This window comes from Salvelinus fontinalis, chromosome 36 (assembly GCF_029448725.1).
Source record: "Salvelinus fontinalis isolate EN_2023a chromosome 36, ASM2944872v1, whole genome shotgun sequence".
Lineage (NCBI taxonomy): Eukaryota > Metazoa > Chordata > Actinopteri > Salmoniformes > Salmonidae > Salvelinus > Salvelinus fontinalis.
Window position 1 is genome coordinate 21,600,777 of NC_074700.1, and position 15,423 is coordinate 21,616,199.

At 40.4% G+C, this 15,423-nt stretch overlaps 1 protein-coding gene across 2 annotated transcripts; it reads right to left on the bottom strand.

Moving 5' to 3' along the window:
• Window positions 1-11,892: 11,892 nt before the first annotated feature.
• On the bottom strand, window positions 11,893-14,587 carry LOC129835719 (butyrophilin subfamily 1 member A1-like). 2 transcript variants are annotated; one of them, XM_055901489.1, is made up of 6 exons: window positions 14,290-14,587; window positions 13,890-13,919; window positions 13,759-13,791; window positions 13,153-13,191; window positions 13,019-13,045; window positions 11,893-12,872 (listed from the first exon to the last, which is right to left on the bottom strand). In XM_055901489.1, coding segments are annotated over exons 2-6 (624 nt in total). In that variant the 5' UTR covers window positions 13,891-13,919; window positions 14,290-14,587; the 3' UTR covers window positions 11,893-12,348. The 2 variants fall into 2 exon arrangements, with proteins under 2 accessions (XP_055757464.1, XP_055757463.1); XM_055901488.1 differs by lacking the exon at window positions 14,290-14,587 and adding an exon at window positions 14,054-14,256.
• Between the last annotated feature and the right edge of the window lie 836 nt (window positions 14,588-15,423).

Sequence of the window (15,423 nt, forward strand, 5' to 3'; positions counted from 1 at the left end):
TTAAATATCATTTGTTTACCGGGAACCATTCAGAAAATGTATCCATACCTGAGTTGGCTTCATAAAAAATTATTGTGTGGTAAAATCCAATTGAGGTCATCAGCAAAGAAAACGGGAAGTACATTAGAAGACATAGCAGCAAGTGTATCCTGTGTGAAATGGCGAGCTAGTTAACGATACGCGCTAGTAGCGTTTGAATCGGTGACATCACTCGCTCTGAGACCTTTTAAGTAGTTGTTTCCCTTGCTCTACAAAGGTCGTGGCTTTTGTGGAGTGATGGGTAACGGTGCTTTGAGGGTGACTGTTGTCCATGTGTGCAGAGGGTCCCTGGTTTGAACCCAGGTAGGGGCGAGGAAAGGGACGGAAGCAATACTGTTACACAAGGTCATTGATATAGATTATGAATAACAAAGGTCCACTTATCAAACCCTATGGCACAGCACATGATATCTTGGCCCTGGTAGATGCACAGACGTTTGCATAAACACATTGTTCTCTATCGTAAACATGACTATATAACCAATTATATGTATAATCATGAAAACCATAATAATGCAATTTAGAAAGTAATATGTCATGATCAACTGTGTCAAACACTTTGGATAAATCTAAAAAGATGCCTGAGCGTTTCCATTGTTGTTAAGGACCCGAAAAGATTTTATCCACAAGTTTCAAAAAAGCCATATCCGCAGTTGAGTCATAACCTTCATAACAAAACAATAGAATACTCCTTAAATAATTGAAATAAACATTCATCTGAAATATTTTGTCAGACCCTATAAATGCACATGCCTTCCATCAATTTCGTGTTTTGTTATTTATTAGATAACAAATGCTATCAAACACTAAAACACAAAAATATTAAGTACTTAAGAAACATAGATCATGTATTTAAATCTACCAACTAATGATTGACTTATTTTGTAATAATTATCCACTAAAACACACTAAAAGTATTTACATGAAGAGATTAAAAGCTTACCCTTCTTTTTAAATCCCCTGTGACCGGTTCTGTATACTATAATGTAGTATTGAATAATAAATTTTCTTCTTTTGAAAGACAAATATTCACCATCATCTTTTTATGGCAAAGAGAATGTCACGCCCTGACCAGTGTATTCTCTATGTTGGTTGGGGCGTGATAGTGACTAAGGTGGGTCATCTAGTTGATTTGTTTGTCTATGTTGGCCTGGTATGGTTCCCAATCAGAGACAGCGGTTTATCGTTGTCTCTGATTGGGGATCATATTTAGGCAGCCATTTCCCCATTGTGCTTTGTGGGATATTGACAATGTATAGTTGCCTAGTAGCACTGTTAGCTTCACGTTTCATTTGTGCTTTATTGCTTTGTTTGGTGAGTTTTGATTTATTAAAATAGGTGGAAATCTATGCACGCTGCGCCTTGGTCCAATCATTATTTCAAACATTGTGACAGAAGATCCCACCACTAAAGGACCAAGCAGTGTGGCCATGAGGAGCAGGGATCCTGGGCCCGGGAGAAAAGTGAGTGGAGGACATCAAGGACATGGGAGGAGGTTATGGCAGGTGACAAGACCCTGCCATGGAAGCAGGCAGAGGCAGCGAAGGAGGATCAAAGGCAACTCCGAAGTTCACGACCACGACGGAAGGCCGATAGGCAGCCCCAAAAAAATGTTTGGGGGGAGCACACGGGTTGGTCAGCAAAGCCGAGGGGCGAGTCTGAGAGCGAAGAGGAATATTGGGATAGACTGAGCGAGGAGTATTGTGAGATAGTTGAGGGGAGTGATGAGGTAGAGTGGATGTTTTGGTGTCTGGAGCAAGACATTTGCTGTGAGGAGCGTGGGACTAGTCAGGCACCATGTTTTGCGGTGATACGCAATGTGTCTCCAGTGCGCATCCACAGCCCGGTGTGTTCTGTGCCAGCTCCTCGCACTTGCCGTGCGAAAGGGAGCATCCATCCAGGACGGTTGTGCCGGCTCAGCGCTCCTGGTCTCCAGTATGTCTCCTCGGTCCAGGATATCCTGCACCGGCTCTACGCACTGTATAGCCAGTGCACCTTCCCAGCCCAGTGCGTCCTGTGTCAGCGCTCCGCACTTGCCGGGCTAAAGTGAGCATCCAGCCAGGACGCGTTGTGCCAGCTCTACACTCCAGACCTCCAGTGCGCCTCCACAGCCCAGTATATCCTGCGCCGACCATACGTACTGTGTCTCCAGATCGCCTCACAGTCCAGTACGTCCTGTACTGTCACGCCCTGACCATAGAAAGTTGTTTATTCTCTATGTTGGTTGGGGCGTGATAGTGAATAGGGTGGGACATCTAGGGGATTTGTTTGTCTATGTTGGCCTGGCCTGGTATGAAAGGGGGGTTCGCCCAGGGAGCCATACAAACTATAACTGCCACTGGTGTTATGATACAGAACACGTAGAGTATAGATAATGCTTGCAGTAACTAAAATGGCCATGGTGGGTAGTTTTCCTATAAAGTACTGAGGAAGCCAATAAGATACATTCTACAATACAATGTGTTGTCTTGATAAAACCTGGATCCTCCCAGTTTCCCCATGTGATTCTTTCTGGAAGGTGACAACTGACTGCTTACTGTACACATTAACCAGAGGAGCTGCAGTGTGTTGTCTCCTTATCAAATCTTTCGGTTCTCATATGGCCAGTCACTAACATTTTGCAGTAATACGTTGGTAAATGGGAACTTGGTATGAATAATATTTGAGACTATAGTGGTACATATACAACAAAACAGGAATTACGTACCATAAGAACTGGAAATCTCTCTCTCTCTCTCTGATACAGTCTACGCAGTAATATGTCAAGGTCAGCATTTGTGTCACTCATACTTGTCTCTTGGTTTTTGTTAGCAGTGGGAAGAAGGCCTATCATACGTGAAATAAGGCTGACGATTTCTTTATAGGTGCCATTGCTGAGTGTTACAGAAGGACAAGACAGAGTTGTTCTGGGACTACTTAGGACTATTTCATTGCTAGCTGTTACCATTTAGCCACCACCACCATGGCAATAGCCACCATCACCATGGGTAAAGCTGGTCGGATATACAAACCTAAATCATTAGCCCTAAATACATGAATTTACCCCTGACTACATTACTCATTACAACTAGGCTGGGTTTCTGTGCAGCACTTTGTGACATCAGCTGATGTAAGAAGGGCTTTATAAGTACATGTCATTGATACATTTGATTGAGCTACAGTACATATACCATTGGATCAAAATAAGCCACAATTCTTTCTTTCTTTTACAGGATGATGTGGATCAAATCCAGAAGAACAGAGTAAGTTTGTTTTCTTCTCTGTCACGATGTTCATAATAATGATAGGACCAAGGCGCAGCGTGCGTAGAGTTCCACATATTTTATTATTTTAATGCTACTTGGCTACTTTACATTGTCAAGATCCCACAAAGCACAATGGGGAAATGGCTGCCTAAATACGGTACATTTAAATGCCTTTACTTGTAAGGGATGTTCAATAGAAGCAAAGTTTTTAAAATCCAATGTGTTTCGGCTGCATGGCCTTCGTCAGGGATAAATAATCATAACATTTTAAACTATATAAAAATAAAAATATGTACAAAAATAAGACTCATAAATATAAAAAAAGAAGTAAATATCCACATATTCATGTGTTGTACAATCTTAGAAAAAAAGATGCTATCTAGAACTTAAGGTAGGGGGCAGTATTTTCACGTCCGGATGAAAAGCATGCCCAGAGTGAACTGACTTCTACTCAGCCAGAAAAGCTAGCATATGCATATTATTAGTAGATTTGGATAGAAAACACTCTGAAGTTTCTAAAACTGTTTGAATGATGTCTGTGAGTATAACTTCTTGACGCTAGCGGTCATTATTTTTTTTTAAATAGCGTTCCCAAGGTAAACTGACTATTTCTCAGGCCCAGATCGTAGAATATGAATATTTTTTACAGATTAGGATAGAAAACACTCCAAAGTTTCCAAAACTGTCAAAATATTGTCTGTGAGGCTAACACAGGCAAAAACCTGAGGAAGTCTAATCCGGAAGTGCTTTTTTAATTTTTATCCCTGTTTCATTGCCTGCCCCTCTTCCATTTAAAGGGGTATCAACCAGATTCCTTTTCCAATGGCTTCCTCAGGCTGTGCCCAGGTTTTAGACATAGTTTCAGGCTTTTATTTTTTAAAATGAACGAGATTTTTCAAAAGTAGTCAGGTGTCCTCTGAATAGTGCTTGCGCGCCAGAGGGGAGCTCTCCATTTTCCTTTTCTCTCTTATTGAATAGGTTATGGTTCGGTTGAAATATTATCGATTATGTTTGTTAAAAACAACCTGAGGATTGATTATAAAAAACATTTGACATGTTTCTACGAACATAACGGATACTTTTTGGAATTTGTCGAACGGAACGAGGCTTTGGTTTTCTGAACATAACGCGCAACCCAAATGGTGTATTTTTGTGATAAATCGAACAAAAAGAACATTTGTTGTGTAACTGGGAGTCTCGTGAGTGCAAACATCCGAAGATTATCTAAGGTAAGCGATTAATTTGATTGCTTTTCTGACTTTCGTGACCAAGCTAACCAAGCTAATATATGCCTAACTGTTGTAGCATTGAAATCTACACTCACAAAAGCTTGGATTTCTTTCGCTGTAAAGTATATTTTCAAAATCTGACACAATAGGTGGATTAACAACAAGCTAAGCTGTGTTTTGGTATATTTCACTTGTGACTGCATGATTATAAATATTTTTTGTAATATTTTTTAATCTGATACGTTTGGAAATGTATCTTCCTTTCAGGACCGGAACGAGGCTGTAATTTTCTCAACATAACACGCATCCCAAATGGCGTTTTTTTTGTTATAAAAGTAATATTTATCGAACAAAAAGAACATTTATTGTGTAACTGGGTGTCTCGTGAGTGCAAACATCCGAAGATTATCTAAGGTAAGCGATTAATGTTATTGCTTTTCTGACTTTCGTGACCATGCTAATTTGGGGCTAGCTGTTGTAGCATTGAAAGCTACACTCACAAAAGCTTGGATTTCTTTCGCTGTAAAATATATTTTCAAAATCTGACACGATAGGTGGATTAACAACAAGCTAAGCTGTGTTTTGTTATATTTCACTTGTGATTGCATGATTATAAAAAAAAATTGTAATATTTTTGCATTTGGCGCCCTGCAATTCTAGCGGTTGTTTAGGAAAGTGATCCCGTAAAAGGGATCCGTAGCGCAGAGAAGTTAATGACTGTAAACAAAACATAACTCCAATACTATGAATAAAAATAAAACAAAGTGGGTACGAGGACCTGTCGCGCACCAATATAAACACGAAATCTGAAATAACAAACAATTTCTGACAAAGACATGAGGGGAAACAGAGGGTTAAATACACAACGGTAATGAATGGGATTGAAACCAGGTGTGTAGGAAGACAAGACAAAACCAGTGGAAAATGAAAAATGGATCAATGATGGCTAGAAGACCAGTGACGTCGAGCGCCGAGCACCACCCGAATAAGGAGAGGCTTCGACTTGTGAAGCGTGATCCCGTAAAAGGGATCCGTAGCGCAGAGAAGTTAATGACTGTAAACAAAACATAACTCCAATACTATGAATAAAAATAAAACAAAGTGGGTACGAGGACCTGTCGCGCACCAATATAAACACGAAATCTGAAATAACAAACAATTTCTGACAAAGACATGAGGGGAAACAGAGGGTTAAATACACAACGGTAATGAATGGGATTGAAACCAGGTGTGTAGGAAGACAAGACAAAACCAGTGGAAAATGAAAAATGGATCAATGATGGCTAGAAGACCGGTGACGTCGAGCGCCGAGCACCATCCGAATAAGGAGAGGCTTCGACTTGTGACCGTACCCCCCCCCCCCCCCCCCCCCCGGACGAGGTGCAGGGCAATCCGGATGGAGACGGTGGAATTCTCGCAGCATGGAAGGATCTAACACGTCCTCCACCGGAACCCAGCATCTCTCCTCCGGACCGTACTCCTCCCACTCCACAAGGTACTGAAGGCCCCTCGCCCGACGTCTCGAATCCAAGATGGATAGAACGGAGTACGCCGGGACCCCCTCAGTGGCCAGAGGGGGCGGAAGAACATCCCGCACTTCAGCCTCCTGGAGCGGGCCAGCCACCACCGGCCTGAGGAGAGACACATGGAACAAGGGGTTAATGCGGTAATCAAGGGGAAGCTGTAACCTATAACATACCTCGTTCACTCTTCTCAGGACTTTAAACTGCCCCACAAACCGCGGACCCAGCTTCCAACAGGGCAGGCGGAGGGGCAGGTTTCGAGTCGAGAGCCAGACCCTGTCACCCGGTGCGAACACCAGTGCCTCACTGCGGTGACTGTCTGCGCCAAATTTCTGGCGCAGTATGGCGCGCTGAAGGTGGACGTGGGAGGCCTCCCAGGTTTTCTCCATGCGCCGGAACCAATTGTCCACGGCAGATGCCTCGGTCTGACTGATGCCAAGGAGCCATAATCGGCTGATACCCTAATACACATTGAAAGGGAGAAAGGTTAGTGCAGAAGTGGCGGAGCGAGTTCTGGGCCATCTCTGCCCAGGGCTCGAACTTCGCCCACTCATCCGGCCGGTCCTGGCAATAAGACCGCAGAAACCTACCCACATCCTGGTTAACTCTCTCCACCTGCCCATTACTCTCGGGGTGAAAACCTGAGGTAAGGCTGACCGAGACCCCCAGACATTCCATGAACGCCTTCCAGACCTTTGACGTGAACTGGGGACCCCGATCAGACACTATATCCTCACGCACCCCATAGTGCCGGAAGACGTGTGTAAACAGGGCCTCCGCAGTTTGTAAGGCCGTAGGGAGACCATGCAAAGGGAGGAGATAACAGGACTTAGAAAGATGATCCACAACGATCAGGATCGTGGTGTTACCCTGTGAAGGTGGAAGATCAGTTAAGAAATCCACCAACAGGTGCGACCACAGCCTTTGTGGAACGGGTAAGGGTTGTAACTTACCTCTGGGCATGTGTCTAGGAGCCTTGCATTGGGTGCACACTGAGCAGGAGGAAACATAAATCCTCACGTCCTTAGATAAAGTGGTCCACCAGTACTTCCCATCAAGACAGAGCACTGGCCGACCTATCCCAGGATGACCAGAGGAGGGTGACGTGTGGGCCCAATAGATCAGTCGGTTGCGGACAGCAGACGGAACGTACAGATGCACAGCTGGACACTGAGGGTGAGAGGGCTCTGCACGTGTCGCCCACTCAACTACTACCGGAGGTTTATCCGGGGTTTTGGTAAATCATCTCATTATCATCTCCGCTCCTACACCTCCATGGCCGGTGTACCTTCTCCTGCTGACTTCATGTTTGGTCAGAGATTCTGTCAGAGTCGTGTGTATAGGTGGCAGGGAAGTCAGGCGCAGGAGAATCAAACTTAATGAAATGGAGTTGTTTAATGACTGTAAACAAAACATATCTCCAAAACTATAAATAAAAATAAAACAAAGTGTGTACGAGGACCCGTCGCGCAACAATACAAACAACACAAAATCTGAAATAACAAACAATCTCTGACAAAGACATGAGGGGAAACAGAGGGTTAAATACACAACAGTTAATGAATGGGACTGGAACCAGGTGTGTAGGAAGATAAGACAAAACCAATGGAAAATGAAAAATCGATCAATGACGGCTAGAAGACCGGTGACGCCGAGCGCCGAGCACCGCCCGAACAACGAGAGGCATCGACTTTGGCAGAAGTCGTGACAAAAACCCTTTAATGAATAGGTGTTCTAAAACTTTTAACCTGTAGTATATATACTGTATATATATATATATATATATATATATATATATATATATATATATATAAATATAAATTTGGAGTCGGAAGTTTACATACACTTAGGTTGGAGTCATTACAACTCGTTTTTCAACCACTCCACAAATTTCTTGTTAACAAAACTATAGTTTTGGCAAGTCGGTTAGGACATCTACTTCTTGCATGACACGAGAAGTCATGCAAGACTGTGTTGGAAAAGTCATTTTTCCAACACTTTTTTACAGACAGATTATTTCACTTATAATTCACTGTATCACAATTCCAATGGGTCAGAAGTTTACATACACTAAGTTGACTGTGCCTTTAAACAGATTGTAAAATTCCAGAAAAGGATATCATGGCTTTAGAAGCTTCTGATAGGCTAATTGACATCATTTGAGTCAATTGGAGGTGTACCTGTGGATGTATTTCAAGGCCTACCTTCAGACTCAGTGCCTCTTTGCTTGACATCATGGGAAAATCAAAAGAAATCAGCAAGACCTCAGAAAAAAAATTGGAGACATGCACAAGTCTGGTTCATCCTTGGGAGCAATTTCCAAACGCCTGAAGGTACCATGTTCATCTGTACAAACAATAGTACACAAGTATAAACACCATGGGACCACGCAGCCGTCACACCTCTCAGGAAGGAGACTTGTTCTGTCTCCTAGAGATGAAAGTACTTTGGTGCGAAAAGTGCAAATCAATCCCAGATCAACTGCTAAGGATGTTGTGAAGATGCTGGAGGAAACAGGTACAAAAGTATCTATATCCACAGTAAAACTAGTTCTCTATCGACATAACCTGAAAGGCCGCTCAGCAAGGAAGAAGCCACTGCTCCAAAACCGCCATAAAAAAGCCAGACTACGGTTTGCAACTCCACATGGAGACAAAGATGGTACTGTTTGGAGAAATGTCCTCTGGTCTGATAAAACAAAAGTAGAGCTGTTTGGCCATAATTATCGTCGTTATGTTTGGAGGAAAAAGGGGGAGGCTTGCAACCCGAAGAACACTATTCCAACCGTGAAGCATGGGGGTGGCAGCATCATGTTGTGGGGGTGTTTTGCTGCAGGAGGGATTGGTGCACTTCACAAATAGATTGCATCATGAGGAAATTATGTGGATATATTGAAGCAACATCTCAAGACATCAGTCAGGAAAATAAAGCTTGGTCGCAAATGTGTCTTCCAAATGGACAATGGCCCCAAGCATACTTCCAAAGTTGTGGCAAAATGGCCTAAGGACAACAAAGTCAAGATATTGGAGTGGCCATCACAAAGCCTTGACCTCAATCCTATAGAACATGTGTGGGCAGAACTGAAAAAGCATGTGCGAGCAAGGAGGCCTACAAACCTGCCTCAGTTACACCAGTACTGTCAGGAGGAATGGGCCAAAATTCATCATACTTATTGTGGGAAGCTTATGGAAGGCTACCCAAAACATTTGACCCAAGTTAAACATTTTAAAGGCAATGCTACCAAATACTAATTGAGTGTATGTAAACTTCTGACCCACTGGGAATGTGATGAAAGAAATAGAAGCTGAAATAAATAATAATCTCTACTATTATTCTGACATTTAACATTCTTTAAAAAAAGTGGTGATCCTAACTGACCTAAGACAGGGAATTGTTACTAGGGTTGAATGTCAGGAATTGTGAAAAACTGAGTTGAAATGTGTTTGGCTAAGCTGTATGTAAACTTCCAACTTCAACTGTATATGTATATATATGTATGTGTGTGTGTGTGTGTGTGTGTGTGTGTGTGTGTGTGTGTGTGTGTGTGTGTGTGTGTGTGTGTGTGTGTGTGTGTGTGTGTGTGTGTGTGTGTGTGTGTGTGTGTGTGTGTGTGTGTGTGTGTGTGTGTGTGAGCACATCTGCAGAAACAGGCCCTGGGAACAGAGTTGTAAAAAGTAATTTAGCTTGTTTGTGTCGATCAAGATAGTTCCTCCCTGCCCTTCCCACACTGCTGAATTTCTGCCGATCGTAAACACAGGTCACATACTGTGGTCGCACATAAGAGGCTCAGATTCATGAATAAGTCACACAAGACAAGGTTGTGTCAGTAAAAAGATACTACCATATAATAATGAAAAAACATCTCCACTTCGCTGATCCTCAACACTGGGACACCACAATGATGCGTGCTCAGCCCCCTCCTTTAATCCCTGTTCACCCATGACTGCGTGGCCACGCACGCCTCCAACTCAACTATCAGGTTTGCAGACGACAGTAGGCCTGATCATCAACAATGACAAGACAGCCTACTGCTTGCTCGTGTTTCTTGGCCCAAGCAAGTCTCTTCTTCTATTGGTGTCCTTTAGTTGTGTTTTCTTTGCATCAATTTGACCATATTTATAGCTTAAACTGACAGATTTTTATGGGGATTTATTATTATGCTACTTAGATTTTCACGGTGGCCCAGACATCAACCTGAGGTGGTTAAGATTCACATACACACATACACACGCACTACACACACAATTCAACAGTGAAAGTGTGACATGTACACACAAGTGTGACATATGTACACACAATGACATATGTACTTACTTACAGCGGATGTGACTCTCGACCCATGCACTGCACACCCCAGACTCACTGTCATTGTAAATAACTGTCTTGCCTAGTTAAATAAATGTTAAATAAAACAAATAAAACAATTGACAATCTCAAATCAGTGAAATGTGGAGACCTACGGAGAGAGAAGGGAACGGAGAAGAGATTTGAGGAAAAGCACTGTATTTGAAATGAAGGGATATAATACAGGTAAACATTACTGGGAGGTTGACCTGGGGGAGAAGACTCAGTGGAGTGTTGGAGTCGCCCAGGACCCAGAGAACAGAGGTTCAAACATCCAAATGATTCCAGAGAACGCCAACTGGAGCATACGTTTGTAAAACAAAGTATTGAAAGCAGTCTCCTACTGTACTTCCCACTGAACTGGAACCTGAGAAGCTGGGAGTGTTAGTGGATAGTATTTTTCAATGTTGAGAAGAAATGCCACTCCTTCACTGGAACATTTACTAAGAAACTCTATCCCTTCTTTGGCCCGTTGTTAGGTTGTAAAGAGGAACTCAAAATCTCCCCCATCTGACAAGCGATATCTTCCTCATGCTGAGAAGTGAACCTGTAAAAGATTGCAGTTGACAGGCAAGGCTATATCATTGTTTGTTCAGTCTTTGGTTACTACTGCATGTGTGTGTGACTATTAGTTACTCTAAAAAAAACAAAATCTTTGTGGTTTTCTTAGTACTCTAATACCCCCAAACTCTCTGTGGTTTTCTTAGTACTCTAATACCCCCAAACTCTCTGTGGTTTTCTTAGTACTATAATACCCCCAAACTCGGTGGTTTTAAGTACTCTAATACCCCCAAACGCTGTGTATTTATTAGTATTCTAATACCCCCAAACTCTGTGGTTTTATTAGTACTCTAATACCCCCAAACTCTATGTGGTTTTATTAGTACTCTAATACCCCCAAACTCTATGTGGTTTTATTAGTACTCTAATACCCCCACACTCTGTGTTTTTATTAGTACTCTTATACCCCCAAACTCTGTGGTTTTATTAGTACCCTTTAAAATAAGGTTCTATGTGGTTGTATTTAACCATAGGGAAAATAAATGATGGGTAGAGTGCAAGGCGTATTATCTTCCATTGTTTGAAGTATTTATTTAGCTTTAGCAGTTATCAACTTTGTGAAGATTTAAGTTACTTCAATCTTTTACATATTTTATCTCACAGAAATTGGTCTGAGCGATGTGAGATGGAATGTTTTGCCCTTTTTTTTGTCTACTGTTTTCTAATGTTTTAGATGTAACTGTACAAATCTATTAAAATCTCTATAATGATTCTATATATACTCAATATTTTAAAGTTAGTAAATATCCCTTGTTACAAAGATGTATAGACTAATGTATTCCATTTTGTCATACTCATTTGTCATATTGGTGTTTTTTTATGTTCATATCGTACAGTCATATTTCTTTTAAAAACAACATAAAGAATCACTTTATATCTCAGACTGATTGAACTAGCATGCTAGAAATGTCTGTAATATGGTCAAAATAGATGTTACACTGAACAACTTCAGGCTTTACAGGGTCAATATATTGTGTCAAATCTCTGGCAATCCAGTTTTCATGCTTGGTCATTGTAAATATAATCAATGTTTTACGTGATGGATGATTACCAAACTTGTCAAAATAACTACATACAAGCCATTAGAAGGTAGTTGTTTCTCTCAATCCTAGTCATCAATAGATCTACATCCAGATACCAAATAAGATCTTGTATTTTTCTCAAATCAACATTTAGTATTTTAAAACAAAATGTTTGTTTAATTTCATACAAAAATCTACTGAAATAATGAACGAATAATATATTAATACAGATAATGGAACACAACGTAGATGCCTGGTTAAATGACAGCAAAGGATCAAACAAATTAATCCACAATTCTGGATATTACTTAATCGATAACTATTAACACAGCTTGATACCATGATAAGCTATTGACAGACAGGGAATGTGATCAATTTAGTTTTTCTATTTTGCTGTGATGGACAAAATTGTGATTGGTTTTGCATCATTGTTCCAGGGTGAGAAAAGTGGCAGGACATCATCCTGATAACTTGGTCCGTCGATAAATGAGTAGATGAGTGAGCCGTCATCTGCATTAAAGAAAGTCACCTTCTTTTCCTGATAATCCAGATAGATACCAACTTTATCTGGAATACCTTTCTCAAGAACATGTTCTTCATCCTCCATTGCTTTAAGTCTTTGCCCATTGGATAGTCTGATTACCCAGAAGCCACCTTTTGGTCTAAAAACCAGCGGCCCCTTCCTGTGAGCCGTTGCCTTGGTAACGCCAAGCACCCAGTCGTCCTTCTTCACTTTCACCTCCCAGTAACTCTTCCATGCACGGCCCATTTTGCCCAACACAAAAGGCTCTTCATCAAAACAGTTCTCAATGTTAATGTTTCTCTGCTGTGATTCATCTATCCACTGTAGTGATTTCCCATCTATCTTCAGCTTAGGGTGAGCTGTGTCCACATCCAGAGTAACATCCACTGTGGAGAATAGGAAAACAGATTAAATTACAAAATAATCTCCATTGATTAAAATTTGGCATGTAGGGCAAATTAAGTATTTTTATTTTATTAATTAAGTAATTTAATTGAGTTGAAAACCTGATTCTGTTGACAGAGCCCATTACCTTCATGTGAGCGTGCTTGATTTATATCTGGAGAAAGAACAAACATTTTTAAGCGTAACAATGACAAATTCAGTGTCTCACATTTCACATTAATATTATTTGAAATTATATTGTATTTTAAAGAGACACATTACCGAACTCTGCAGTGTTCTTCCTGGAACTGGCTGATGCATCTACAATTGCAATGATAAATCAGAATAAGGTATGGAATACAAAGTTAATAACTGGGAAAGATACTGTGCAATTAAAAAATATATACTGACTTAATACTGATGCGCTTGGGTAAGAGGGTGTACTAGGGTAAGTTGGTGTAACGTTGGTGCTTACACAGAATATACACAGCACCAACTGTATTGATGTAATATACTTCACACCTTTCTTAGGAGGTGGTTTGAATTGAGTTTCTGTCTGTAAAGGGTTTTCTTGCCTTGCAACTGAGTCATAACCTTCATTTCACCAAAACAATAGAATTCTCTTAAAATAACTTTAAATATACAATCTTCATCTGAAATATTTTGTCAGACCCTGTAACTGCACATGCTTTCAATCAATGTCATGTTTGTGTTGTTTATTAGATAACACATGTTAGGTTATAACATCAAACACTAAAATATTAAGTCCTTAAGAATCAGAGATCATATTTTCAATTTACCAACTCATGATTGGCTTATTTTGTATTATGATGATGATCCACTAAAAGATCCACTAAAAGTATTGATATTAAGAGACTTAAAGCTTACCTTTATCCTTTGTTGAATCCCTGATGATCGGCACTGTATAAAGTAATATGGTGTTGAATAATACAGTTTTCTTCTTTTGAAAGACAATTATCCATAATAATCTTTTCATGAAGAGAAGAAAACAAACTTACTCTGGTCTTCTGTTTTTGATCCACAACATCCTGTAAAAGAAAGAAAGAGTTGTGGCTTATTTTGATCCAGTGGAATATGTACTATAGCTGTACTGAATATAGTAGTCTGGGGTAAATTCATGTATTTAGGGTAATGATTTAGGTTTGTATCTAAGCAGCTTTACCCATGGTGGTGGCGAATTGGTAACAGCTAACAATTAAATAGTCCTAAGTAGTCCCAGAATAATTCAGTTTTTTCCAATTCTCAGCCACAGCGCCTATAAAGATATTGTCAGCCTCATTTCACGTCCACTAGACCTGATTCACATTGCTAACAAAAACCAAGAGACAAATTTAAAGGAAGCATGATGCCATAAACTTTTATATTGTTACCACAAAAAGAAGTGAAAAAAATGCTTACCTTGACATTTTACTAAGTAGACTGTATCAGAGAGAGAGAGATTTCCAGTTCTGATGGTGATTATTTTTCAGATAGTTACGTTGTGTATCAATGTCTGTCCTGTGTTGTTGTATATCACCACTTAATGTCTCAAATATGATTTATACCAAGTACCCATTTACCCAATTGCTAATGCTAAATGCTGTGGCCATATGAGAACAGAAAAAATGGATAAGGAGACAACATACTGCAGCTCCTCTGGTTAATGTGTAAGCAGTCAGTTGAACCTTCCAGCAAGTATCACGTAGGGAAACTGGGAGGCTCCAGGTTTTATCAAGACAACACATTGTATCTTATTGGCTTCCTCAGTACTTTACCGGAAAGCTGCCCCCCATGGCCATTTTAGTTACTGCAAGTGTTATGTATAGTCAGTGTGTACTGTATCATAACACATATTCATGTGTTGTAGATCTTAGAAAAAAAGTGCTATCTAGAACCTAAAAGGGTTCTACATGGAACCAAAAAGTGTTCTACCTGGAAGCAAAAGGGTTTATCATATGGGGATAGGAACCCTTTTGTAGCCTTTTTTCTAAGACTGTGCCTCTTGGCATTGAGGCAGTAACACACTCTTAGACAGATTTACCAAATGTTTATGCATTTGGTAAATTAGGGAATATTGCAACTGAAAGTATAAAGGATTTGGCAATTGATGATGAGGCTATTGATTGGAAGGATGTCTGGCAGAATACACAATGTTTCACTCCTCAAAGAACCCAAAACATCTGTAATTGTAAGGCTGTCATAGGTCGTACTGGACACATCTTGTAAGTTTTTATACAAAACAGGCTCCAAGCCCAAACTGTGACCTATGTTCCCTCGGTAACACTTTATTTCAAGGGGTCCTTTTTACAGTTTAATTACACATCCGTTTTGTCACGAAAGCCAAATAAGATCTTGTATTTTTCTCAAATCAACATTTAGTATTTTAAAACAAAATGTTTGTTTAATTTCATACACAAAAATCTACTGAAATAATGAACGAATAATATATTAATACAGATAATGGAACACAACGTAGATGCCTGGTTAAATGACAGCAAAGGATCAAACAAATTAATCCACAATTCTGGATATTACTTAATCGATAACTATTAA

Bases quoted from the DNA above. Each gene is read 5' to 3' on its own strand.
- LOC129835719 (XM_055901488.1), bottom strand. The intron at 13,792-13,889 runs GTAAGTTTGTTT...TACTTTATACAG, and splicing joins ATCAAAAACAGAAGACCAGA to TGCCGATCATCAGGGATTCA. The intron at 13,046-13,152 runs GTAATGTGTCTC...TTCTTTCTCCAG, and splicing joins GAAGAACACTGCAGAGTTCG to ATATAAATCAAGCACGCTCA.